Source organism: Equus quagga, chromosome 1 (assembly GCF_021613505.1).
Source record: "Equus quagga isolate Etosha38 chromosome 1, UCLA_HA_Equagga_1.0, whole genome shotgun sequence".
NCBI lineage: Eukaryota > Metazoa > Chordata > Mammalia > Perissodactyla > Equidae > Equus > Equus quagga.
Window position 1 is genome coordinate 106452027 of NC_060267.1, and position 26209 is coordinate 106478235.

General features: G+C 48.2%; 1 protein-coding gene across 4 annotated transcripts in view; it reads left to right on the forward strand.

The window, feature by feature from the left end:
- Positions 1–26209, forward strand: part of SRGAP3 (SLIT-ROBO Rho GTPase activating protein 3) — a 245278-nt gene that overhangs the window by 130146 nt on the left and 88923 nt on the right. For all 4 annotated transcript variants that reach the window (XM_046640981.1, XM_046640994.1, XM_046640989.1 and 1 more), the window contains exons 3-4: positions 656–818; positions 23057–23119. In XM_046640981.1, coding sequence (XP_046496937.1) covers positions 656–818; positions 23057–23119 — 226 coding nt within the window. The remainder of the gene's footprint in view (positions 1–655; positions 819–23056; positions 23120–26209) is intronic.

Sequence of the window (26209 nt, forward strand, 5' to 3'; positions counted from 1 at the left end):
CAGCTAGAGGATGCTAAGAATCTATCAATCATTGCAGGACAAAGACTTATTTGTCTTGTATGTACTTTACTCAAAAGCAGCTCTCCTGAGCCTCTCCTCCCCAACAGAGAATCTGAAATCCTCCTGGCCCTCAGCTCCTTCCAGGGCCGAAGGTGAGCACGCATCTCCAAGAAGCCAGAGACAGAAGCTGACCTGGAGGAGGACAAAGGGGTTGAGAGCCTGAGGGGACTCAGGGCGGGGCGGAGGCAGGGAAGGGGAGGAGAAAGGTCTGCTTTTTTTTCTGTCCATCGCATAGTTCTAGAACTCATACAAGCATTTCAAACACTATTGGTTTAGTATTTCTTAGCCCCGGGGAAGACAGCTTCTTCCCAGAAGGGAGAGATGCACGCAGCAAACACCACAAGCAATGGGAGAGTGGAATGGGATGCTACTAAGAGTCACAGACCTGGGTTTTGGCCCCAGCACTGCTCTGTGGTCTTGGAAGGACTGCTTCAGCTCTCGTAGTCTCTATTGCTGCAGCTGTAAACATGTTATAATAAAACTGACCTTAAAGGGGCCCCTTGAAGGTCAAACGAGTCGTGGTGGGTGACAATGTAAAGCACTGTGTGGATGACAGTTCCAGTGAAGCCAACCTGACCCATCTTGGTTTCCACAGGAAGGACCAGTACCTCCTCTCGCCTGTGAACTGTTGGTATCTGGTCCTGCATCAGACCAGGCGGGAGAGCCGAGACCACGCCACCCTCAATGACATCTTCATGAACAATGTCATCGTCCGCCTCTCCCAGATCAGCGAGGATGTCATCAGACTCTTCAAAAAGGTGGGCAAGCAGGCCGCCCCACCTGCCTGGGTCTCTGCCCCAGGCTGGCCATGGCTAATACTGTGCCAGCCAGGATGGGATGGTTTGGGGACATGGCACCAGGAGGGCAGATGTATTGAAGGGTGCAAGGGGCCAAGGGCTGGGTTTGGCACCCCGGACCCTGAGTTTGAGTCCTGGATGTGGCTGGTGGTCTTAGCCACTTCAGCAACCACCACAAAGTAAAACCCTTTCATTGTTAGGTAAGTAGTATACATTAATTGTAGGAAATTTGGAAAAATGGAGATGAGTATACACATAGAAATTAAAGTCACCTGAAACATTATCACTCAGTGATACTTACTTTGGTGTCCCAGGAATCTTTTTATATGTACATATGCAGATACATTTTCTATGAGTGCTCATATGGATACATTTTCTAGTATACATATACACTGTTCCCAAAAGAGATCAGATTGCATATGTAATTTTACTATCTGCTTACGTCACCTCACAAATTATATAACACTCGACTATAAAATTTTCCCATGTCAATACATCTATTTCCATAACATTTGGAGCGATTATATAGTATTTCGTTATATAGATGTATCCGAATATTTCCCCAATCTCTCATTGTTGAACCCTGAGGCGATTTCCATACTATTACAATAGTGCTGCTCTGAGCTCGTCTGTGCATACACCTTTGTCACATTCACTGCTGTTTTCTTAGGATGAGTTTCTGCAACAGGAATTTGTGGGTCAAAAGTTTGCTCATTTTTAAGGCTTTTTAACAGATGGTCCGGTTGCTTTCAGAAGGTTTTACCCACATAAATACCCAGAAGCGGCTGTGGAGTGACGTTTCCTGCCCCCTGGGGTCTCTGTAGCCTAAGCCCCTTGCACACTGCCTGAAAGAAACTCTGGGTGCTGCGTCAGTGTCTGTAGAACTGAACTCACTTTTGTGAACTGCAGCTTCCTTGTCTGTGAAATGGGCACGTACTTAGCCTCCGCAAGCTTCATCCTCTTTATCAAATGGGCTTAAGATCAGCTACCTCCAGGCCCAGTGTGAGGGTTACAGGGAGTGATGCACGGGAAGGAGGGAGGTATTATTGAGAAGTGGTTCAGGGTGTGGTCTCCAGTCCAGAATTCTTAAATTCTTGCATTCATAATCCTGGTTCCATCACTTATCGTGTCTTTGGGCCTGTTCCTCAAACTGTGCCTCAGTTTCCTCATTTGTGAATGGGGATAGACGTACCCACAGGGCAGTTGCGAGGATTAAGAGGACTGTGGATCCCAGGGACAGCCCGGAGAACAGCGCCCGGTGCTCAGTCAATGCTCAGAGAAGCTGGCTATTACTATGCGACTGGAACAGACTACTACTACTAAAATAATCTAGCTCATCTGTTCTTGCCAGGTGCCAATTTTGGGGAGTCGGTGACCTGGGATTGCTAGAAGCACAAGGAAGAGGATGAGCTTATTTGAAATATAATAATCTCTCCATCTCTATATTGGGATTGTCCACTTTGAGGAGGATTCTGTAGGAAACCTGTAGTCGCTGGCTAATCCCCTCTCACCACACATATGCTCTAGTCTCCTCCCGGGGCCGTGTTTATGAAATGTAGTCTAAGTTTAATAGCTGCGTAAGCAAACATAATTAGGAAGGTAAATAGAGTGCAGTTAAAAAAAAAATCACACGATGCTTTGCAAAGCCAAACTGAAGAGATTCAGGTCACTTGGTCCCATCCTCAGCCCCGGCCCGTCGTTGCTGTCACATCTTTTTTCATGGGTGGGAATGACTCACGGAGAAAGGGTCATCAGGGCCTTTAGGAAATGAAGGGTCTCTTTCCTGAGCTGAGCCCTGGGACAAGTGAGATAAATCTTTTCAGTCCCCATTTAGGCTGAAGGCAGCCTCACTTTTGATGGAGGTTAACAGGGTGGAAAATAATGAAAGAATGTCTACAGCTGAGCTCCTGGCTGTCTTGTTACCCAGCCTGTGCCCGTGGAACAAAGGAAATGACCTGGCCCCTTGGGCAGGAGAGAGGCCGGAAGGGGCCTGGCCGGCTGCTGGAGCGCAGTGCGGCCGCCTCGTGTCGCCTCTGTTACGGATAACCTCGGCCCTGAGGCGACACTGCTTACGTAATGACAGCTCCTCAGAACAGCTGCCGTGGGGCTCATCTCTGGTCAGACCAGGGATCGTCACTCACCTCATTTTACAGATGAGGGGTAAAGCCGGAGAAGCTGCAAGGAGAACCCAGACTCAGTGGCTTCTGGCCCGTTGTCATCACCAGCAGGAAACTGTGGCTGAGCTTCAGTCTGTCTAGAACTGCCTCTCACTGACTGTGACTCTGGGCAAGGCTCTCTGAGCCTCAGTTTTCTCATCCGGGAAATGGAGATGGTGACAGTGCCTACTTCAGGGGGCCACTTTGAAGAGTAGAGGTAGGCTAAGTGTCCAGCACAGCCCTGGCCTCCAGGAGGTGCTCATGAAATGGGGCTCACTAGCGATCCTGAAGGATGGAGCTCCCCACCCCTACCCCGACCCCCGCATTCCTGAGCTGAGTCTGGCACTCGGCCTGTGTTCCTTCCCCGTCCACCACGTCCCGCTCTGGCAATGCGTCTGCAGGAGGTGGGAGTGGCTTCCAGGCCAGGTGTCCTTCCTGTGCTTGGGCCTGGGGCAGCTGCCCTGCCTGCCAGCTTCTCCCTGATGCAGGATGCTCTTTGACTTAATAACTTACCGTTTCCTGATTCTGCATTTCCCCTTTTGCAGTGGAATCTATTATGACTAGAGGCCCACTTCAAATTCCAGAAACCATTCTAGGATTCATCTGCCAAATGGACTTAAGCTTAATGCAGGTGGCCCTTGCTTTAAGTGTGAGATGAAGATCCAGCGGAGCTGGATCAGATCTTAGAGGCCACCGTAGTGATCAGGGCTCTTGTGTTCGCTAACAATAGAAACCCAGTTCAGCTGGCTTGAGAGAAGAAACGGAACTCACCAGCACTTTGGAGCCAAGGCTGGGTTCAGGCACGGAGGGCTTCAAGGGCACAGAGGATGTTGTCAGCACTTAGTCTCTAGGCAACGCTGCTCCGGTTTTCTCTGTTTTCCCATTTTTTCTTGGGGTGGGGGGCAGTGAAGGGCTCTTTTGTAGGTGCTCTCTCTCCCTGCGATGACCAGGTGGCCCCTGGCAGTCCAGGTACATCTTACCTGCTTCAAGTCCAGTGGAAAGTGAGAGCTCCCTTTTCCCAGAATAGGGTCTTAGGGCTGTGGCTGGCCCAGCCTGGGTCGCTCAAAGCACTCCCAGAGCTGCACCCACGGCCGGTGAGGAGCTGTGCTCTGGCTGACGGGCCTGGGAAACACGCTCCCTGCCGAAGCCAGGAGTACACCAAACCCTGCCTAACACACAGGACAGAGAATGGGTGAAGGGTGGTTCCCTGGGAAAACTGGGGTGCTCTTATGAGAAGAAGGGGGAAATAAAACAATAGGCGTCCACCAGGCCTTCTGTTCCAGTCCCTTTATCATCCTCTCCAGGCGTCGTCCTCCCCCTGCTAGACCTCCCTGGGTAAACGGCATTCATCGCCTCTCAGGAGAGCTCATTCCATCTGGGGACAACCGTGATCAATAGGAAATTCTCCCCAGCGTTGAGATGAAATCTTACAGTATTTCCACTCATGGTCCTGGTCACACACTTGAGGCCCACAGAGATCAAATCCACGTGGAAACCTGTCACCTGCTGGAAGGCAGAAATCATGACCACCCCCCCAGGTCTCTCCCACCTCTGGGTAAACATTCCAGGTTCCTTAAATGTCCCCTGTGATTTGGCTTTGTGTTTTCTGCCCACCTGGGTCACAGCCAGGTCTTCTCTGACCCGCAGAAGCTAATCTTCAGAACCATTCAGGACACTCCAGGATGGTCGGACCATCCGAGAGTACAGCAGGGCCATCCAGACACTATTTCTAATAATGAAACGTATGAAGGCGTTTGCCTTTCTGACGGTAGTTTTGTCACACGGTTGACTCGCTCTGACTCTCAGCTCAAATCCCCGGGTATTTTTGTACCAACTGTTTTTTAATCTATCCCATGAATTCTGCACTTGTGTTTCTTTATATTTGCTGTTTCAAAATGTCATTTTATTAGATTCTGGTCTAATGGGATCAGTGTCCTTAAGTCATTTTTCAAGCAGCAATAGGGTAACTTTTCTCAGAGGTCCTAACTCCTCCTCTGTGAGAAGAGTGTGTTTTATAACTTTTCCGTGTCTTCCTCCTCTGAGTTTCCTTCTTTTACGTGTCAATTCTTCGGCCCTGTGTTTGATTCTTCTCTGCTTTCTTAGTGGAGAGGTGGAAAGTGGGGCAGAGGGTTGAGAATGAGTTCACAGTGGAGGAAACCCTTGGGTTGAGTGTTGAAGGATGAATAGGAGTCTGCCAATTGGGGAAAGGAGGTTGGGAGATCAGTGTTGGGTGAAAGGCAAGAGCACAGTGGGGAGAGTTTATCATGATGGAGGTCAAAGGCAACTCAGAATGAAGGCTGCAGGGGGCCTCCCCCATGGCCCAGTGGTTGGGTTCGCATGCTCCATGGGTTTCACTGGTTCAGATCCTGGGCACGGACATGGCACCACTCATCAGGCCACGTTGAGGCGGCGTCCCGCATGCCACAACTAGAAGGACCCACAACTAAAAAAATATACAACTATATACCAGGGGGATTTGGGGAGAAAAAAGCAGGGAAAAAAAAGATTGGCAACAGTTGTTAGCTCAGATGCCAATTTAAAAAAAAAAAAAAAGAATGAAGGCTGCAAAATAGCCGTCCACAGCTGAATTTGGTTCTCAAGTATAATCTACTTGGCCCTCACTAGGTTAAGAAAAATTAAACCAATATTTAAAATTGTGAGAGTTCACATAAAGTCAGGATTTTGTTTCTCTTGAAATATCGGAAGCGCTGCCAGTACCAAATCCACGTGGGTTCATACTTGGCGGTAGCGGCCTGGAACCGAGTAGCTGCTGGCCTTTTCTCAGGGCACACTCTCTCCACTGCCCCATGGTCCCTGCTGTTGTCTGGTGAACGACACCTCCTTGGCTCCTTTATTTTGCTTCCCTGGCCCTTTATGCATCTGAGTTTGTGGCCTCATCTTTGAACACTGTCTGCCAGGGGTTCCCAAATTCGAGCATCAGAGCCCCGGGGAGGGCTTGTTAAACACGGATTGCCGGGCCCGCTCCACTGCGCATGGAGAGTTTCTGATTCAGTGGGGGGTAGTGAGGGCTCAGGATCTGCACATCTAACAAGTTTCCATGCAGTGCTGATGCTGGTGGTCTGGGAACCACCTGGAGAATGAGTTACCTAGTCCAGTCTCCTTGTTTTCTAGGAGAGGTGACTGAGGCACCCCCTCTGGTAGGCGCAGAGTCTGGCCTCACATGCACGTTTTCAGCTCCAGGTCCAGTACTGATCCACTGCCCTCTGTGGTGCACCAGCGGGGAGCTTCCCTCTGCCTCCTGCTTGCTGTCCCTGCCCGCCCCTAACCATTTCTGAGACTGGGCATTGAAGCCCATTCCATTTCCAGCCTCAGCTTCCCTAACAATAGCCATCCATTATTCCATGCTCAGATGCCTGCAGAATTTAATTACTTGCCCCGGCCGTGGAGTGAATTTGATTGTTGGAAGCTGCAGTGTTCTGGAGGAAGCACTAATGAGGAACGACTCTTAGCTGGGAAGAGAGGGCATTTGGGGGGCTTGTGTTTGAAAGCAGCCATTCACTGTGTGGCAATAAGGGCTTGGTCTTCCGTGAGCTTTCTCATTCCCGCCTCGAAGATGTCCGTCGCATTTCATAAATAAATCAGGGCTTTTGTGTACGATAATTGCCTTGCTTTGTAACCAAGATCAAAAGCATCAATGGCCTTGGATTCAAAGCCAAGTTTATTTTTTATTTTTGGGTTGCAGGAGAGAGTGAGGATGTGCATGCTGGAGGGTCCAGCTAGGAGAGAGAGAAAGCAAAGTGGGCAGACAGCCAAGGAATGAGGGGCCTTCAGCCAGTCCCCACTGTCTCCCAGGGAGATGGAGTCGTGAATGCTCGCTCTGCTGGCAGAGCCTGCTGAGCTGGTCGCCGTCAGGCATTCCCAGCTCATTCAGTAAACATATGTATTAGTGCTATCGCGACAGTAGGTAAACAATAATTATAGATTGCAGACAATAAGCGGATGCTTACTGTGTGCTGGGCTCTGGTCTAAGATTCTATAGACATTTAATTCTTAAAGCCTAAGACGAAGATGCTGTCATCGCCCCACTTTACAGATGAGGAAGCTGATGCTGATAAAGGAGGAGCTGGGGTTTGAATCTAGATGTTTCTGACTCCGGAGCCCATGCTCAGTGGTACAGGCAGGTGCTAAAGAAGATAGAGAAATGAGTCAGACACAACGCCCTCGGTCAGGGAGCTCACAGTATAGACTGGAAGTGAAGACACACGTGTAGCAGTGAGTCAGACACCGCGGAGAGGGAAGTTCGTTCAGAGGAAGAGGACTTCCAATCCGGGCTGGTGGGGGGTTCGGGGAAGGTTCCGTGTAGGGGAGGCGGCATGTGAAGTGAGCCTTGGAGGGTTAGGATCTATCCCAGCTTGGGTTCCCCAGAAGCCGGCTCTGAGACAGTGATTACCGTGCAGGGGCTTATTAGCGAGCGCTCTTGGGGTCCCCACCTCCCGGAGGAAAGGGAGTCAGCGAATGGAGACGTTGGGCTGTGGCGCAGTCACAACTAAGGCCTCAGCTCCCTCCAGGGGGCGCTCCGAAGCTGGGGGGAGGCCCGTCCTTGTTCTCCTGAGTCGCGGTGAGGAGGCTGGGCCTTTGTATCTCAAGTTGCCGCCGGGAGGGGGCGTGGCCTCTTTTGGAGAGGCGGTTCCAAAGAGGGCCGACGCCTGAGGGTGTCTGTGGGCGGCGCTGCCCCAGCCGGGCGACTAACTCCCCCGTTCCTGAAGGGCATGGGGGGGGGGGGGGGGATCTGTGTCCACAGCAGACAGGCAGAGATTTGGGGAAAGTGAGAGAGAGGATTCCAGACCCAAGCAAAGGCCTGCGGGCAGGAGAGTCTGGGTTCTGCATCGTGAACAGGTGGGCTGCTGTGGCAGTCTCGTGCGGTGGTTAGGGTTAGGGACCCTCTCTGGCTCAATCCCTGTTCTGCCATTTTCCGGCCGCATGATCGCAGCCTAATCCCTAAATCCTCTGAGTTTCTTCTTTTTCAAAATGGAGCTAATAGTAACCTCCTTCATAGGGTTGTTGTAAGGATTAAAAAATGGTGGTATAAATGCCTACCTGGTGCATGGTAAGCAATCAATAAATATTAGCTATTATTAGGTGATGATTAGGACTTTGAGAAAGAACATAGTGAGAATTAAGATTGGAGATGAGATGAAGGAATATTTTTATTCAGAGCATACAAGTTAAACCAAGGGTCAGAAATAAGAAAATATGCTCAGGAAACCACTCAGTGATTAGTTCTAACTGTTGGTGGCCTTTCTTCTTTTATTACCTCTTACTTCTTTTTCTTGCCTCGTTATATTGGTTAGGACCTCCGTCTGGTACGGTGTGGAGGGAAATAGGAGAGAGGTGGCACTCCTGACTTTTAAAAGGCATGCTTCTAACTTTCCACCATTTAAAACAAAAACTCTTAGCAGATTAGGAATATATAGGAAGTTTCTTACCCTGATAATGAATATTTACCAAAACCAACAGCAAATATACTTCCTGCTGAAGAGAGTTCAACAAGATAGCTGGTTACAAGATCAACATACAAAAATTAATGATGTTTCCATGTGCTAGCCACATCCAATTAGAAAATGTGATTTTAAAATGCATACGTTAGAAAACAGGATTGATTGAAAATTAATATCATTAATGCTACAAATTAGCTGCATCCTAGAAGTTTTGATAAATGATGCTTTCATTGTCATTCAGTTATAAATATTTCATAATTTCCATTGCAATTTCTTCTTTGCCCCATGAATTATTTAGAATTATGTTTATTTTAGTGTCAAATAATTTTTTAAAGCTTTCTACTTGCTTTTAATTTCTAACTTTATTGTACTGTAAAAAAAAAAAAAAGGTCCGTAGGTTATAGCTTTTGGTTTTTGTTGGAGCATTTGCCTTATCAGATATCAAGACTTCCTCTAAAGTGATAGTCAGTACAACGAGTGGTACTAGAGCAGTGTAGGTAGACTCGCCAACTGGACAGTACAGAGCCCAGAAACACAGCCCTCCACAAATGGGGACACAGCATATGGCCGTGGTGCATTACAGATCAGGGGGAAAGGATAGACTGTTTAGTGAATGGGACTGATTCCATTGGTTGTTTGTCCTTATTATTTTTAGGAACTGATTTCATACAAACACACACATATATTTTTTCATATGGAAAAAAATAAGACCACCACCTTAGTTCACAAAAATATATTCTAGATGGATTGATTAAAGTGCTAAAAGTAAAAAGCAAAACTTTAAAATTTTTAGAAGAAAATGTAGGGGATTATATTTAAAACTTTGGGGGTAGGAAGAGAAACATAAAAAAGAATGTTCCTTCTGCTTAAAGAAAAGATAAAAAAGCACAAATACCATAAAGGGAAATATTGATAAATCCCATTATATAAAAATTTTAAAAATCTTCCTACAACAACAACAAATAAGTAAAGGGAAAAATACAGACGAGACCAGGAGAAGATATTTGGCATGAATTAATAAAAGGTTAATACCCAGAATATAAAATCAGCTCCTACAAATTAATAAGAAAAGGGCAAACAACCCAATAGAAACAGGCGTACAAGGTATAAATGAGTAAGTCACAGAAAATGAAATTTAAATGGTTAAAAACATAGCTTTGTAGTATATTTTGAAATCAGGGAGTGTGATACCTCCAGCTTCGTTCTTTCTGCCCAGGATTCCTTTGGCTATTCGGGGTCTTTTGTTGTTCCATGTAAACTTTAGGATTCTGTGTTCTATTTCTGTGAAGAATGTTGTTGGAACTTTGATAGGGATTGCATTGAATCTGTAGATTGCCTTAGGAAATATGGACATTTTAACTATGTTAATTCTTCCAACCCAAGAGCATGGAATATTTTTCCATTTCTTTGTGTCTTCTTCAATTCTTTCAACAATGTTTTATAGTTTTCGGTGTACAGATCTTTCACCTCTTTGGTTAAGTTTATTCCTGGGTATTTTATTCTTTTTGTTGCAATTGTAAATGGGATTGTATTCTTAATTTCTCTTTCTGCTACTTCATTGTTAGTGTATCGAAATGCAACTGATTTTTGTATATTTATTTTGTATCCTGCAACTTTCCTGTGTTTATTTATTATTTCTAATAGTTTTTTGGTGGATTCTTTAGGGTTTTCTATATATAAAATCATGTCATCTGCAAAAAGTGACACTTTCACTTCTTCCTTTCCAATTTGGATTCCTTTTATTTCTTTCTCTTGCCTGATTGCTCTGGCTAGGACTGCCAATACTATGTTTAAATAAGAGTGGTGAAAGTGGGCATCCTTGTCTGGTTCCTGTTCTTAGAAGGAGAGCTTTCAGTTTTTCTCCATTGAGTATGGTGTTAGCTGTTGGTTTGTCATATATGGCCTTTATTATGTTAAGGTACTTTCCTTCTATACCCATTTTATTCATAGTTTTTATCTTAAATGGATGCTCTATCTTGTGGAATGCTTTCTCTCCCACTATTGAGGTGATCATGTGATTTTTATTCTTCATTTTGTTAATGTGGTATATCACGTTGATTGATTTGCAGGTGTTGAACCATCCCTGCATCCCTGGGATAAATCCCCCTTGATCATGGTGTAAAAATATAAGAAAAGATGGTCATACTTACTGGTAATCTGGAGAAGATAAAATAAAATGCGACACGATTTGACACCCATTAGATTGGTGAAAACAATCTTAAGTGCTGGGAAGAACGTGGAGCAGCAGGAGCTCTCATCTCCTCCTAGTACACGTGTAAATTGGTCCAGCCCCTGGAGAACCATTGGGCAGTATCTAGAAACAGTGAAGGAAGAGGTACATACCCATGGCCCAGCAATTCCACTTCTAAGTATAACCTAAAGATACTCTAGTGTATCTGCACACACACAAAACCTTGCACTAGGATGTTTACTGCACTAGTGTTTGTAGTAAAGAAACAAAGAGAAATCACCTAAATGTCCATCATGAAGGGAATGGTCAGATAAGCTATGGATAGCCATGCATTGGAATATTGTGCCATCATTAAGATGAAGGGACTAGATCTACACGTATCAATGTGCATAAAACTTGAAAACGCCATGTTGGGTGAAAAAAGCAAGGTACGCTATGATATTTTTGTACGATTTAAAACACAAGTTAATAGTTCAGACTGTTTATATTGTTAGATATCTGTCTGAAATAAAGCTATACAAAGGTGAATTGTGTGAGAATACACACCAGCTTCAGAACAGTAACTGAGGAATGTGGGGGGAAGGAAGAAGACAAAGAACACTTCAGTAGTACCCATAACATTTTGCTTCCTAAGAGTAATTTTGAAGCAAAAATGGCAAAATCTTAATAGTTATCTAATTTGAGTGGCATGTTCATGGGTGTTATTGTTCTCTACTCTTCTGTGTGTTTTAAATATTGAAACACTGAAATTAAGGGGGGGGAAGGAAAGGCGCAGGTTGGAGACAGATCAAGGAGGACCTTAGGTGCCAGAATGAGAAGCTGGGCTTTATTTTCTAGAAAGGAAGGAAGGGTTGGATGGATGAGTGGATAGGTGGATGGGAAGGTTCATGGGTAGATGGGTGGATGGATGGATGGATGGATGGATGGATGGATGAATAGATGGGTGGATGAATAGATGGGTGGATGAATAGATGGGTGGATGAATAGATGGGTGGATGAATAGATGGGTAGACAGGTGGTGGATAGGTGGGTAGATACATGAGTACAGATATTATTGAAATGCCAACACAATCCTCCTTACATCCTGTTGACAAGCAATGCAAATGAAATAGAAGATCAGATTATAAAATGACAGGGAGGTTAAAGAGATGTCTTAGATCAGTGATTCAGCAGTAATAAGTGATCAATAATGTTTTGAATCCAACAAATAAGCCTGACAACATCCATATTCATCTTGAAGATAATGTAGAGGGAGAAAACAGCTCAAAACTGAGTGGCTTCAGGTTTTCCTAGATGTTGGTTTCTCAGGAAGGCAGCTTTGTCATGCTCCCCAGGACACAGACTCTCACCCCTCCCCCTGCAAACGTTTCTCTCATCTGTGAGTAAGAGATGCACGGGGGAAAATAAAAAGTAGGCCAACATCAGAGACGTAGTCAAGAAAGATTACTCCTGAGTATGCTCTGCTTCTGCAGAGACTCAGCCCAGCGTTCCATACCATCTCCTGCCTTGGCCTGGAGGCTGGAGAGAGGGGCCAGGACTGATCACAGATAACAGGAGAGTCTGCAAAATGGCACTGGGCACTGTGTGTTAACTGATATCGATGATGATCAAAAGCAAAGCCTTGTGAATGTCAGCATGCTTTTTACACTAAGGCAGAGGAGTATCCATGTTTTATAATTATTTTGGAATGTTTGGGAAAAATATTCTAAAGGCATGTAGAGTGCTAGCTCTCCCAATGGAGGCAGCAGAGTGGAATGGCTGAGAGAGTCACATGGACCAGCTCTGTGATCTCAGGTAAATTATTCACCTTCCCTGAGCCTCTGTGTCCTAATCTTTAAAGTGGGGTTAATGATGGTGCCTCCCATAAAGGGCTGATATTAGGTTTAAATGAGGTGTTGTCTGTAAAGCACTTATCATTGGGCCTGGCACATGCTAAGAGATCAAGAAACGATAGCTGTTATTGTTGTTATTATCCATAATGATAAGCATTATTAGTAATAACAGTACTAAGCATTATTATTAACAATAATATTTAGTGTTATTAGTAGAGATTCAGAAACTCCTAGGCTGACATATCAGGTCACTTATTCGTAGCCATTCCAAGGTATCTCGCACTTCCTCAGACCTGCTATTTTAAGCATTTCTGAAAATGAAGGCTTTTAGCTCACACAGGGTCCCAGAGAGATGCTGGGAGTAATTACAGGGGAAAGAGGCTGACTCTTATGGCCTCAGCACCTTGCCGGGCTCGTGGGTAGGCATCAGTGGGGCCCACCACTGCCCAGAGCATCTGATGAGTGCTTCCAGAGCCTGTCTGTCTCCTTGCAGCCCAATATCTCAGTCCTGGCAACCGGAGGAAGAGTTCAGGGCTCAATTCTGCATTCCAGCTTCTTGCAAAAACAAGTAGATGACAACATTTGGCATTGCAGCAACAGGAGACGTAAATTAGTTTGGGAAGGGGAGGAAAAGAAGGCAGGTGTCCAGGAGCGGGGAAAGGAAGACAGCGGAGGAGAGGAGAAGAATAACAAGCTTCCGGATGGAACGTGGGGCCGAGTCCAGGCTGAGGATGATGTTTGGTGGCAAGGGGTGGTGACGTGACACAGCGCCAGCAGCCCAGTTATTGGCAAGCTAGGACATGGCCAGGAGAAACAATGAGCCAGTTAGCTGTCCAAGCTGCTGTGTTCAAGGATAAGCTGACCCTGCAGGACAGACTGGAGAAGCCGCATCCTTCTGAGGCACGCCCTTAAAGCCTTTGCTTTGGAAATAAAAACACAATCGCTTTGGGAGATGGCCAGTTCTTGCGTATATCATATAGTTAAATAGGGAACATCTGTGGGTCCCAAGATTTGCTGTTCGATGAGAAAACAAGCCAGAGTCTATAAAAGCAGTGGGATTTGGAACTAAAAGAGAGAAAGGCTTTTGTTTTTATTTAGTTTAGTTTGTTTGTTTCCTGTTGTTTGCTTGGAACCCCAGAACTAGGAAAAGCATGGAATGTCCCCAAAGGTAGCCTGACATGAGGCCATCTAGCCGAGCAAAGAGTGAGAAAAGAGACAGGCCTTGCTGCGCAGCGCCTGACAACATGGGAGAGAGGCCCGAGGCCCCGCACGGATAATCGAGAGTTGAGGAAACTCTGCCTTATGCCCTGCCTTGAACTGTCCTAAGGATTGTTTAGAATGGCCTCCTCTGGAGAGGTGAAGAGGGAGTCTTATCATTAAAACCCAGCATTTTAAGATGGCATTATTTTCTAGACATTTGGGGCGACTTTAGCATTGGAAATGACCCACCTCTGAGCTAGTCTGGGGGGACAGAGACATGCCGTTTACAAATAGAACTTTTCAAATACCACTCATAAAGTCAGAGGAACTTCAGTAATATTTTTGAGGGTTTTCCCTTGAAAGCGTGGTTAACGCTGCCTTGAAAACTAAATCAATCACCCATGGCAAGATTTTTATGGCAAAGAAATTGATTTTACTCAGGAACTGTTGTGTCAAAAAAATTCTTGCCAGCTGGTCCCTTCTTGTCATGAATGTGTATGTGTTTGCAAAAAGATGAGTCTCTTCTCTGGCTTCCTACTGCTTCTGCATATCAGTTAGCTCATGCCCAGGCATTTATGGAGCTCCTTTTGTATGCATGTCTTCCTGATCAGCACTATGGGAAGCCGCAGTCCCAACCTATATGAAGCTTATGCCCTAATTGGTTGGAAATTGGTCCTTTCCCAGGAGCTCTTTGAAAGCTGGTGCGTGGCAGAGGGTTTTCAGAAGCTTGTGTCACTCTGTGGTCACTCTGGTATGATGAGACTGACATAAGCACAGATTATATCAGTATTCTTTCACATAAGTGAACACGAAAATGTACTGAATCCTGTAAACTGGAAACGTCCAGAGATAAGTCTTGTTTAGGCATCACTAGATCCAGGATGCCAGTGCTGTTGTCGAGGCCTAGACTCTCCTTGTGGAGGGCAAGACGGCTGCAGGCAGCCCAAGGCTCCTGACGTCCCAGCTTAGCGACCCTGGAGGACAGAGGACCTGAGAAGATGGTTGTTAAAAAGCTCCCAGGGAAGATTCTTATTGGCTCAGCCTGGAATACGTTTCTATCTCTGACCCAATCACTAGAGCCATGGTGCCGGAGCACTCTAGTCAGGCCAGGTCCCATGACCCATGGCCATGCCAACAGGGGTCAGTCCCACCATATCTCATCTCCTGTTATCGGAAGAAAGAGGGAGGGAGAAGTGAGAGGTGGCCATCAGGGCTGATTTATTTCTAGCTGGGCAAGTGGGCCAAGAAGGTGCGGTCCAAGGAGAACTAGACTCTGCAAGTGGGGGCAAGGGCCAGGGATGCGGATCCCTACACAGGTGGTGAGAAAGAGCCAGACAGCAGGCCCTCCTTCATACCTTCCCTGTGGGCTGCACTCATTGCTCTGACAGCGTTGCGATGGCTTCTTTCCATCTGTGTGCCTGTGCTGGAGAGGAAGAACATTTCCTCTACTCTCTAGGTCCTTCTGGCTGAGCTATGAATTAAATTGACATGAGACAGAATAACAGGAGAAAATTAAACCAAGCCTATACCTATACCTGGGAGAGACCCAGGAAAACTGAGTAACTCGCCAAAATGGCAGAGGTTCTCATCTTAAATACCATCTTCAGCTACAAAGGAGGATGTTGGGGGTGGTTTGGGGCTTCAAAGGGGAGGAAGGCAATTCACATGGAGATGGAAAAGCAGATGTTTGGTAGATGGAACTGTGGCAAGAGTGGGCTTAGCAAGGACCCTCCCGGTCTACTAGATGCCACAGTTATCTGTGGTGATGGCCTGTCCTGGGAACAGGCCTTTATTTTAAATTTCTTTTAGGCAGTTAGAGAGAAGGTCAAAGTTTCTTTCAGAGTCTTTTGTTCTTGAGAATACTCAAGGTAAGGCAAAGAGACACATTTTGGAGTGGCCAATTCTGATCCCCCACACCTGTACCTCGCGCTAGACCCTGAGGAGCAGACCATAGAAAGTCATTACAGGTGCCACCTTTGGAGTCAGACCAACTAAAAGCTGAATCCTGTCTCTGCCACTTCCTAGCTGTGCAACCTGGGGTAAGTCGCTCAACCCTTCTGAGCCTCCAGCCCTTATCTGTCAAGTGGGCATTATAATAGTACCTACCTTAAAGGTTTAAATTAGATAATGTAGGGCCGGCTCCGTGGCCAAGTGGTTACGTTCACGCGCTCCACTGCAGCAGCCCAGGGTTCGGATCCTGGGCATGGACATGGCACTGCTCATCAGGCCACATTGAGGCGGCGTCCCACATCCCACAACTAGAAGGACCTGCAACTAAAATATACAACTGTGTATGGGGGGGTTTGGGGAGATGAAGCAGAAAAAAAAAAAAAAAGATTGTCAACCGTTGTTAGCCCAGGTGCCAATCTTTAAAAAAAAAAAAAAAATTAGATAATGTAAGGGAGTGACTTTGGACAGTATTCAGCAAATGGAAAGTGCTCCATAAATGCTAGCCGCAGTTGGTAAAGCAGGGACCATGTCTCATTCAGCTTTGTGTTGTTGACAAAAATAATCCATACCCAATCTATAAATGAAAATTGAGCTGAGTTTATTCTGAGCCAGATCTGAGGACTGGCTTAGCCTGGGGCCTTTCTTCCCTAAGGAAGGAAGGGCACCAAAGAAGTGAGGGTGTACAGAGTGGTTATATACCCTCAAAGAGCATGTAGCACGTATGATTGAAATGTCCCTTTTACAATAGTCACAAGATTGCTCTGTCAGCACAGAAATTGATGGACATAGAAATTGATGGACATAGAAATTGATGGACATAGCAGGTAGTAGGTCTGCTGTCTCAGTGGACATAGCAGGTCTGTTGTCTCAAGCTGGGTGGTCACAGGGTGGGTGCAGCAATCAATTCCTAGCCTAGGGAGAGATGCTTATCCTTAAGGAAATGCCAGTATGGGGGAAGTTGCATCTTTATCTTAAGGCCATTTGTTCTTGTCTGTGGGATATAGGAAATGCATAAAGCAGATATACGATGCATGCACAATGGGCCATGTTAGGCCCTTTTTGAAAAACAAGGTCAGGCCTAATTAGGTTTATGCCAAATGGCTTCCTCATAGACTCCAATATCCTATTGCTTGCCATTTGTTTATCAGTGTCTTTAGTGCCTAGTTGAGGCTGGTATCTAGTAGGTATTCAATAAGTGCTTGTGTAAATTGAATCAAAGCTAGGTGAGGAATTGGCCACAGGGGTACAAAAGGAAGTAGTGCAGGCAGGAGGATGGGTTCAGGAGGTGCTAGGAATCCACGCAGGTAGTGGTGTCGGGGTCCTTGGAGGAGCCAGGAGCTTTGGTCTCAGGAACCAGATTCCTCAGCAGCTCTCAAACATTGGGATACGAGAAGGATGCTTGTTGAAAAAGGTTCCATTCAGCAGGTCTGGGATTGCCGTCCTTGATGAGCGCCAGGGGCTTCAGACAACCACCCCCTAAGTGACCCACTGGTTTCTGGGTCATAAACTCACATGCCTCCATGGGCCAGACAGGTGACGTGGACGGGCGGTGCTGGGCACTGTGGCCAGCCGGAGACCACAAAATCCATCCGAAGGGGCTGCCATATTCTAAGTGAGGGTTCAGTGTTGCCAGATCTTCTGGTTTTTCAAGAGAAGCTGGAAAATCAGGACTTGTAAGGGGAATTTCCTGATTTTTAAATCCTGAGAAATGAGTCAGATTTTCTGCAAACACTGAATGGCCAAATAAAACACGTCTGCAGGCCAGAGAAGGGGCCACTTGGAGCCTTTGTCTAGGGCAGTGGTTCTCACCCGGGGCAATTTCGTCCCCTAGGGAACATTTGGCCAAATCTGGAGATAATTCTTGTTGTCACAACTTGGGGTGGAGCGGGGAATGCTGGCTACTGGCATCTAGTGGTCAGAGGCCAGAGATGCTGCTAACCATCCTATAATGCCCAGGATGGCCCCCCCACCTCAAAGAGTTATCTGGCCCTAAGGGGAGTTATCTGGCCTTAGCTATGGGCAGAAGAAAGAGGCAGGGCCAGAGACACCTGCCACCTGGTTTTACAGACTTACTTGGGTCAGAGAGTCAGGGTTCTGCCCTTTCAATCTGAGCAACCACAGTGGCGGCCATGGCTGAGCCCTCCTTGGCCCAGTGTAATCATTTCCACAGTACCCACACTTGCTGTGCATGAAGCAATGACCTCTGCAGGCATGAAAGTCATGCGAGAAATGCGGACAGTGAGTGCTAATACACTGCCACTTGGGTCCCCAAGGGCTGGGTGTGATAGTCTGCTAGAGATTCTCAGGGTTTTGGCCTCCTGATCCTGGTGGAATGTTTGGTTTGCGTTCCTCATTCAGTAGTTTCTGGAACTGTAGTTGAGAATATTTCCCTTCCCAACCATCCCCAACCATAAAAAAAAAAGTAAAATGCCTTGGAGTCCTGTGCAGTTCAGTCATTTTTGCTGAGCACTCACGCTGTGGCCAGCCCCGTGCTTGGTGCTGAGGGGAGGATGAGCAGGGCCTCGGGCAGGTTCCATCTGGTGGCTTCCAGCCCCGCCCCATCCAGTCTACCCTCCACACACCAGCGTCTTCATCTCTCGGAAGCACAGTTCTGATCGTCACTCTCTCCTGCTCAAAAACCTTCAGTGGCTCCCCATTCTGCTCTGAAGGAAGCCTGCGTTCCATCAGCCTCTGTGATCTGGACCAAGCTCCATTTTAAGCTTATCTTCCGCTATCCTTTGCTGAGCTTCTCTCTTTGCAAACCAGACTTTTCTCTGTTCCCAGTCTCCATGCCTTTGCTTGGGCTGTGCCCCTTGCCTAGAATGCTGTCTCTGGCCATTCATGCAGGTGAGATGGCTCTGGCTCTCCCTCCATCCTCTTCATCACTTCATCCCATATCACTCCATCTTCCACCCTTTTATACTCTTTCTGCCTTGGGGTTATATGTGTTCTTGACCCTCAATGCTGCCAAACTGGGAGATTCTTAAGGGAAAAGTTAGTAAAAAATTCAACTTTGTATTCCCTTTTCTGGGCAACTTCCTGGCCTTGTCTCTGGCATCCAGTGGGTGTCGATTCAGCCTGTCCTACTGTCTCTCAAGCTTGTCATCTGTGTCTGGCATGGGGCCAGGTGCTGCCATATGTGTTATCTCTTTTCATCCTCACAGGGACTCCATGACACTCCTGACATCATCCTACTTTTACAGATAAAGAAAGTAAAGCTTAGAGGAACTGTCACTTCATTTATTCATAGAGTCATTCAACAAACGTATTTAACGAGCACCCACTATGTGACAGGCTCTACGGCGCTGCAAGGACGTAAGAGTGGGGAAGCGAGATTTTGCAGATCGGGAAAGCTGGGAAGGAGACTTGAGGTGTCTGAATTTAGCATTCAGCAGAAGGATTAGGGAGCGTTCTTGGGACCCGCACCTTGGGAGGGAAGGGGAGGGAGCAGCGTGGAGTCAAGCCTTACTGGCAGTCTTAGCCAGCCCTGTGGGGAGTTGTAAAGATGGAGGGACCCTTCAGAGCTGTCCGAATTGAGACTGGAAGGGCAGGCCTCTGTACCCCACACAGACCCGTCTTTGGAAGGGATGTCACCTGTCCTCTGAGGCCATCCCTGAAGGGTGCTCTTGGCTGGGGGCTGTCTGCTGCCAGCCCTGCCAGCGGCTGGGGGATCTGAGCGTCACCACCCCAGAGAAAGCCTCTTTGTGCTCCTGGGGTTTTCATTCAAGTAAGGAACAAAGGATAAATGAATAGACGAGTAAACAAGCAAGATCATTACACTTCCCTTTCCAAGCGCAGAGAAAGACAGAAACAGGTGCTCATTTTGCACATGAGGAAGCTGAGGTACCCAGGAGTTAATGGCTGAAAGCCCCACCTCTAAACCTGGTGTCTGTGCCTCCAAATTCAGCCCTCTCTCCTGTCTAACCAGGCCTGTGCTAGTTGCATAGAGCCTGAAAGTCCAGCTAAAGAGCTGGGTCTTGATCCTGCAGGCATTGGGCGGGGGGGCTTTGGGGGAACACAGTGAAAGACATTTGTAGGAAATTACACTGGCCCTGGCCTGCAGAATCAGAGTCAAAAGTCGGGGACTTTGTTAAGGGGCAGCTTTAGGAGTTTGGGTCCTGCAATGATGACGTGCTTGCTCTGGGACTGGTGGTGGGAAATGGGTCCCTTAGGATGCTTTTGGCTGCAAGTAACAGAAAACTCCAACTCAAAGTGCCTTAACCAACAAAGCCACAGAAGTGGAAGTTCATTAGGAGGCAGGCTCTGGGTTCAGTTCAACCAGTTTCTCAGGAGGTCATGAAGGAGCCAGGTTTCTTGCTCTCCCACCCAAGGCTGCTTCCTCTTCTGGTCCTAAGATGCCTTCTCGTAGCAACTGGGGCTCCATGCTTTTTTGCCAGCACTTGGTAGCCAAACTAAAACCTTCCCCTCAACCATCTAAGTCCTTCTCTTCTGTCTAGTTAAGTCACCTACTCACCCCTGGACCAACAACACATACCAGAATCCACCGTCTCAAGTGGGGATGAAGTCAGCTTCCCTGAAGAACTCAGCTGGGTGGATGCACACAGCGCCAAGTTCACGGCTCCATTCGGAAGCAGGACGGGCGAGAAGGAGGCTGGGGAGGGAATCAGCATTGCCTGCTACAGGGAACCAAGGAGGGGGCAGTTTGAAGGCAGGACGCAGTGACAGATTGGATTGAGGAGGGGTTAAAAAAAGTGTCAAAAATAACTCCAAGATTTCCAATTGCCATGCCTGGGAAGATGTTATCCCATTGACCAAACTCAAGGCGATGGGGAAGGTTCTGGAGTTTGCTTTTGGATAATTTGAGTCTGACGTGATGAGGGGACATCCAGACCTTATTGTTCTGCAACAGCTGAGGATACACATCTTTGAGCTTTGGCTCAAGCTCGTGCAGGACAGAACCCAGGAGAGAGGACCGTGGAGATGGTGACGTGGCTGCGGGTCACCGAGAAGTGGCAGCTGAAGTCAGGAGGGTGTGGGGAGCTGGCTGGGCAGGGCTGTGAAGGCAGGGCTGGCGGGAGTTTTGGAGGCAGGACTTTCCCCAGAAGAGCTGCTTCTAGGAATTTATCTGAAAGGGGTCCCTGCCCGTGTGCCCAGTGACTGGGGACAAAGATGTTCACCACATCATTGTTTGAAATGTTAAGAGACTAAATGCCCATCACTATGGAGCTGGTTAATTATGATACTTCTGGTATATGGAACCTCAAAGCAGCTGTTAAAAAGGAGGGATGCAGGGCCGGCCCCGTGGCCGAGTGGTTAAGTTCGCGCGCTCCGCTTTGGCGGCCCAGGGTTTTGCCAGGTCGGATCGCGGGTGCGGATCTGGCACCGCTCATCAAGCCATGCTGAAGTGGTGTCCCATATAGCAGAACTAGGAGGACCTGCAACAACTATGTACTGGGGGCTTTGGGGAGAAGAAGGGGGAAAAAAATGGGAGGATGCAAGAGCTACGTGGGCTGTAAAGGAAAAACCTCTCAGATATGTTGTTAGGTGGAAAAAAGCAAGGGGCAAAGGTGTGTATAGAATACTCCCATTTGTGTTAAAAAAGAACACGCACCATCCAGATGTATGCTTGTATATCCATAGACTCTTTCTGGAAGGTATCAGAAGAAACGTAAAATAGCAGTTGCCTCTGGGCCGGGTTCTGGGAGCCTGGGAGACTTACTCTACTTTTTCCCTTGCTGGCTGTTCGACTTCCTTTAACGATGCGCATTTATTACCCATCAGAAAAGTTAGATCATCAAAGTAAACACATAAGGAATTGGGGTCTTGGGTGTCAGAGATGCTGGTGAGACTGATGACCGAGAGGAGGCCACAGGAGGGTGTCAGAGACTCTGGAGTCGGCTGTGGGGCAAACATCAGGGGGTGGGGCCACAGGGGAAACTGAGGCACAGACTCACTGCTCACTCCTGAGAACCAGGGAGGACAGAAGGAGGTGGGGGATAGCTGGTTGGTTCCTCCAGCACCACTGCAGATGCACGGGAGGCTACGGAAGGCTCCCCATGAAGTCTGCACAGAAAGTTCTGCTCAGGCTCTGCTGAGCTTTTGGGTTGGGTCCCCTTCCTTTAGCCGCCAGAGCTGGAGGTAGGTCTACGCAGACATCTGGAATTGCCCTGGAGCTTTTGCTATCTGTTCAGAGATGGCAGGCCGGGGCTCCCTTCAGACAGTGATTCTTGGCAATTCCAGGCCCCAAACCTGGGAGAAAGGCTGTGGGCTGAGGAGGAGGAGCTGAGGAAGGCATCATGCCTGGTACTGAGACTTCCTGAGCTATTGCTGAGTCCGGGGGCTCCTGACCCGCGTGGGGGGCAGGACGAAAGCTGGTCTCTGCCTGTCAGCCGCTGGTCATGCTTGAGGCTGAGGGAGCTGAAAGGGAGGGTGGGATGACTAAGTTCTCAGGGTGCAGACATCAGGGCTCCGATTTTCAATACAGAAACTTCACGTGATGGTCCGGGCAAACAGCGAGACTATTTACCAAAATAATAATAATAATAATAATAACACATAAAGTAATGGAGAATCCTAGACTCTTCAGGCTGGGTGGAACCTGGAGATAATTCGTTCCTTGTTTTCTGAATTGCATCCCTCAATATCCTAAACATGTAAGCCACCTTGTGGGTGAGTGTTGAGGTCAGCGACACTGCACATGACAAGCCGCCTTACAAGTCCATGCCCGTGAGGGTGCAAGAGCTGATGAGAAGTCTTGCAGTGAGAAAGCCTGTCTGCCTTTGTTCAGCCAGCTTTTCCCAAACGCATTTGGTCACAGAAACCTCTGCCTCTTTTTTAGCGTAGCGCACAGCAGTGACCCCCAGACCATTTTGGGAAGTGATGCGTTAGTTTAAGCTTTTTATTTTATAGATGTGTGAACTAAGGCTCAAGGCATGTGACCAGTCAGCTTGATCTCCTGCCTCGTGCTCCAGGGGCCGCCTGTGAACCTGTACTGCTCACCATGAATTGAGATGCAAGATCATCATTTCTCAAAATGTGGTCTGTGGAACCCCACTCTCATGAGATGTTCATGAGTACTGACCTAGGGACACATACTCTGGTCACATCAGCTTAGGACCCACAGAATTAAAGAAAGATGAGCAAGTTGATTGGCTGTGGGGCTTCTCAGAGTCTTTACTCTGGTGATGTCTGTGAATCACCCATGTAGGAAGCTGATGTTAGGGTTCCCCAACTTACATGGCCAGGGGGTTCCCTTTGCAAGGAGCCGCTCTCTGTGAGTGCATTTCATAGACACGAGTTGAGGAATTCAAGTCTAGATCCCTGAGGTGTATGTGGATTTCTACACCCCTTCCCCACCCAGAGTATTGCTGCCCTTTCTGTGTTGAAAGGAAATTGGTCATTGCAACTGGCGACCTTCTCCCCCTCTGACATTTGTTCTTCCATATTCCAGAGCAAGGAGATTGGCCTGCAGATGCATGAGGAGCTCCTGAAGGTCACCAATGAGCTCTACACGGTAAGTCCTGCTCAGACTCTGCTGCTGTTTGGGGTCGGGTCCCCTTCCTCAGTGCCCAGGGCCGGACAAAGGCTCGTCAGAGATCTGGGATGAGCCTGGGCGTTTTTGCTGTTTTGTGCCTGAGTGACGAGGTCATCACGGTCGGATGGAATGACTTGCAATTACTGCTTCCGGTTCTGTCCCTCTGGGAGGGGGCCCTGGGCATGTTTAGTTTGTATAAGTTCATGAGAGATTCAGATGCCTGCCAGCTGTGGGAATGTGTTAGCTACAAAGCAGAAGACACAAAATCGAGGTCGGGTAGGGGGATGGGAGGGTGGAGTCAGGTGGGACAGGCTGAAGTTGACGCCCGTCCTCACTGACTGTGGGACCCTGGACAGGCATGTAGCTCGTCTGGGTCTTAGTATTCTCATCTGCAAGATGGACCACGTTCTGAGGACTATGTGAAGTCATGGGGGTGAGCATGCCTTGTCATCTCTGAGGAGTAATTTCAGAACATTACAATTTGGCCCAGAACTGATCTTGCTACCTATGTGGAGGCGGGATCTAACCGGACTTGGGAAGGGGGTTAGAATCCAAGAAGGCGAGTGAGCCGGGACACAAGCACACCAGGTTACGAGGCAGGAATTCACTGACTGTGCTTCAGGAGCCTTTGGCTTCCTTGGGGGAAAATGTGGGGAGTCCCAGCGAGCCTGGGGGAGCAGAGCTGGGCAGCCCCAGCAGAGAGAGCTCCAGGCCCTTCACCCCTAAGACAGTCAGAGTAGAGTAAAGCCATTATGTCTGAAATAAGTGGGGGTTCCTAATAGTCCTCATTTCAAAGGGGGGTTCTCTGCTAAAATTGTATTTGAAAATCTCTGGTATGACGGGAAAGAAGAGCAGGCTGAGAGACGGCCCCTCTCTTCGCTATTACTATCTTTCCACATTCATGTCCTGTGTGGCCAGCAGACAGTGGACTCCTCAGGGGCCAAGAGCCTTTGCCCAAGAGCCTGGACCTCAGGTCAGAAGCCTGCCTCAGACTCCAGCCAGCTACGGAGCTTTGGGCAAGGTATTTGCCTTTCTGGGCCTCAGTCTCCCAATCAGTAAAATGGGGGTGAGAGTTCCTAGAAGTGAATTGATGAAAGTTGAAACTCACATTTCTATGATTCCAAGTTGAGGAGCAAAACGTGAGTCCTGGACAGTTTTTAGCGGGGCTGTTGCTTCAGGTAAAGGAGAATTGCTGCTTGAGAACACACGTGACTTTGAGTCAGCTGGGCATTGTGGGGGAGAATCGCCTGGAGGTTTAAAGGCAGAGACCTGGGTTCGAATCCAGTTGTTAAATAGAAATAATACTAGCTACTTGTTGCACACCCTCGTGAGGATGAAAGGAGCTCAGACATGTAAACCATGCTTCGAACAGAGAGAGCAAAAAGGCAGAGTGTATCAGAGGTCTTATATCACTCTCATCACCTTTTACACCTCCTGTGCCGAGTGTGTAACGGGCCACAGTGGGGGAGGGGCAGTGATGAATGTGCAAGGCTGGTGACGTGGGGTTTTCCTCCTCAGGATCTGCAGAGGATTTGGCAAGACCAGGCGTTCCCCAATCTAGGTCCTTTTTCTGTTCCTCAGGCACCCCTTTGAATGGATCACTCTCCTCCACGGAGTTCCAACACCTGGGTCCACCTCCCGGGGCCCCTGAGCTGCTCCCACCCAGGTCTCTAACCTTTCCTCTGGGCTCCAGCTGGGCTCCTCTTCTGGATGCTCTCAGCTTACCCCAATACCTCCCCCTCGGCTCTTGTCCCCTGCCATTCCCCCTGCCATTCCCCCAGCTACAACCGCCTCTTCCTCCTCTGCCTGTCTGGGTCATACTCATTTTTCACACCCAGACCAAACTCCACCACCTCTAGGAAGCCATCACCTATGGGCTTCGAATTATGTCAGTTAAAAAAAAACCTTGTAGTATCTTTATTGTCTACACCCTATCTCCCCAGTTGGCCTGTAAACTCTCTGGAGTCAGAGCCTGCTGAGAAACACTTAAGGCTAAGACTCAGTTTGAATCCAGCTGTGTGGCCTCGGGCAAGTCACTTCACCTCCCAGCTGGGTCAGTGGGGAGGTGATAGAACCATTCTCCGGTGTGGACTGGACAGGGCAGGCCAGGGATCAGGGATCAGGAGGGCGGTGCTGGTGCCCAGCGCAGTGATCCCAATCCAGCAGGTGCTCCACGTGCCTCTGCTCCTGCTGGCCCCGGGCAGGGCAGCTGGACGGAAATGCCACCGGTGTCAGAATCCAGGCCGGGCAGGCGGGCTGGCCGCTGCTCGCTGTGCTCAGGGCAGCCTGGCGCCGGCCTCGGAACCGGTGGAGGGGGAAGGGCCGCACCTCCCCAGCTCTCTCCTTATGCCGTTAGTGGAGTGAGAGCTTTGGGGTGCCAACAGTGCCCCCCCCCAGTCATTTGTTGACTGCACACTGAGCCTTCAGTAGTTGCCCAGAAATTCAGTTAAATGCGAGCATTTGTGGCTGGCTGGTGTGGACCTAGCGCTGCAAGAGGCACTGCGGCGGGCTGTGAACATTTCAAGAGTTGGTCTTTGAAGTGTCTTGTACATCCTTGGTGTTCCCGGGGTGCTTGTTGAAGCAGAGCAGGGAGGGAGGGAGGGAGGTGTATATGAATAAATGAAAGAGACTGGTGGTGCCTGGAAGGAGTTTAAAATCTGGGCCAGGAGACAAGAGTAAAGTATATGAACGGACGCAAGACAGAGCATGGCATGTGCTGGATCCGGGGCCGGGGAGGGAGGGCACCTAGACCGTGCACCCTGTAGGGGCCGCGCCGTGTTCTCCACAGTGTGCCTGGAGCCTGTGGCAGTGCTGGCACATAGTAGGTGATCAGTACATATGTGTCGAGTGAAGAAATGAGAGGGAGAGTGTGTTCATGTGTGAGAGATTGAGGCTTCAGGAAAGAGATGGCTCCAGACGGGCCATGATCAAGGGTGAGTTTTGACCTTGGTGCCTTTGGATGAGGAGGAATCAGAGAAGCAGAGGAGAAGAAAGGAAGAGAAAGGGAATTCCCAGTAGGAGAGGCAACCTAGGATCCAAGCAGAGCAAACTTACAGACGGACGTGGGTT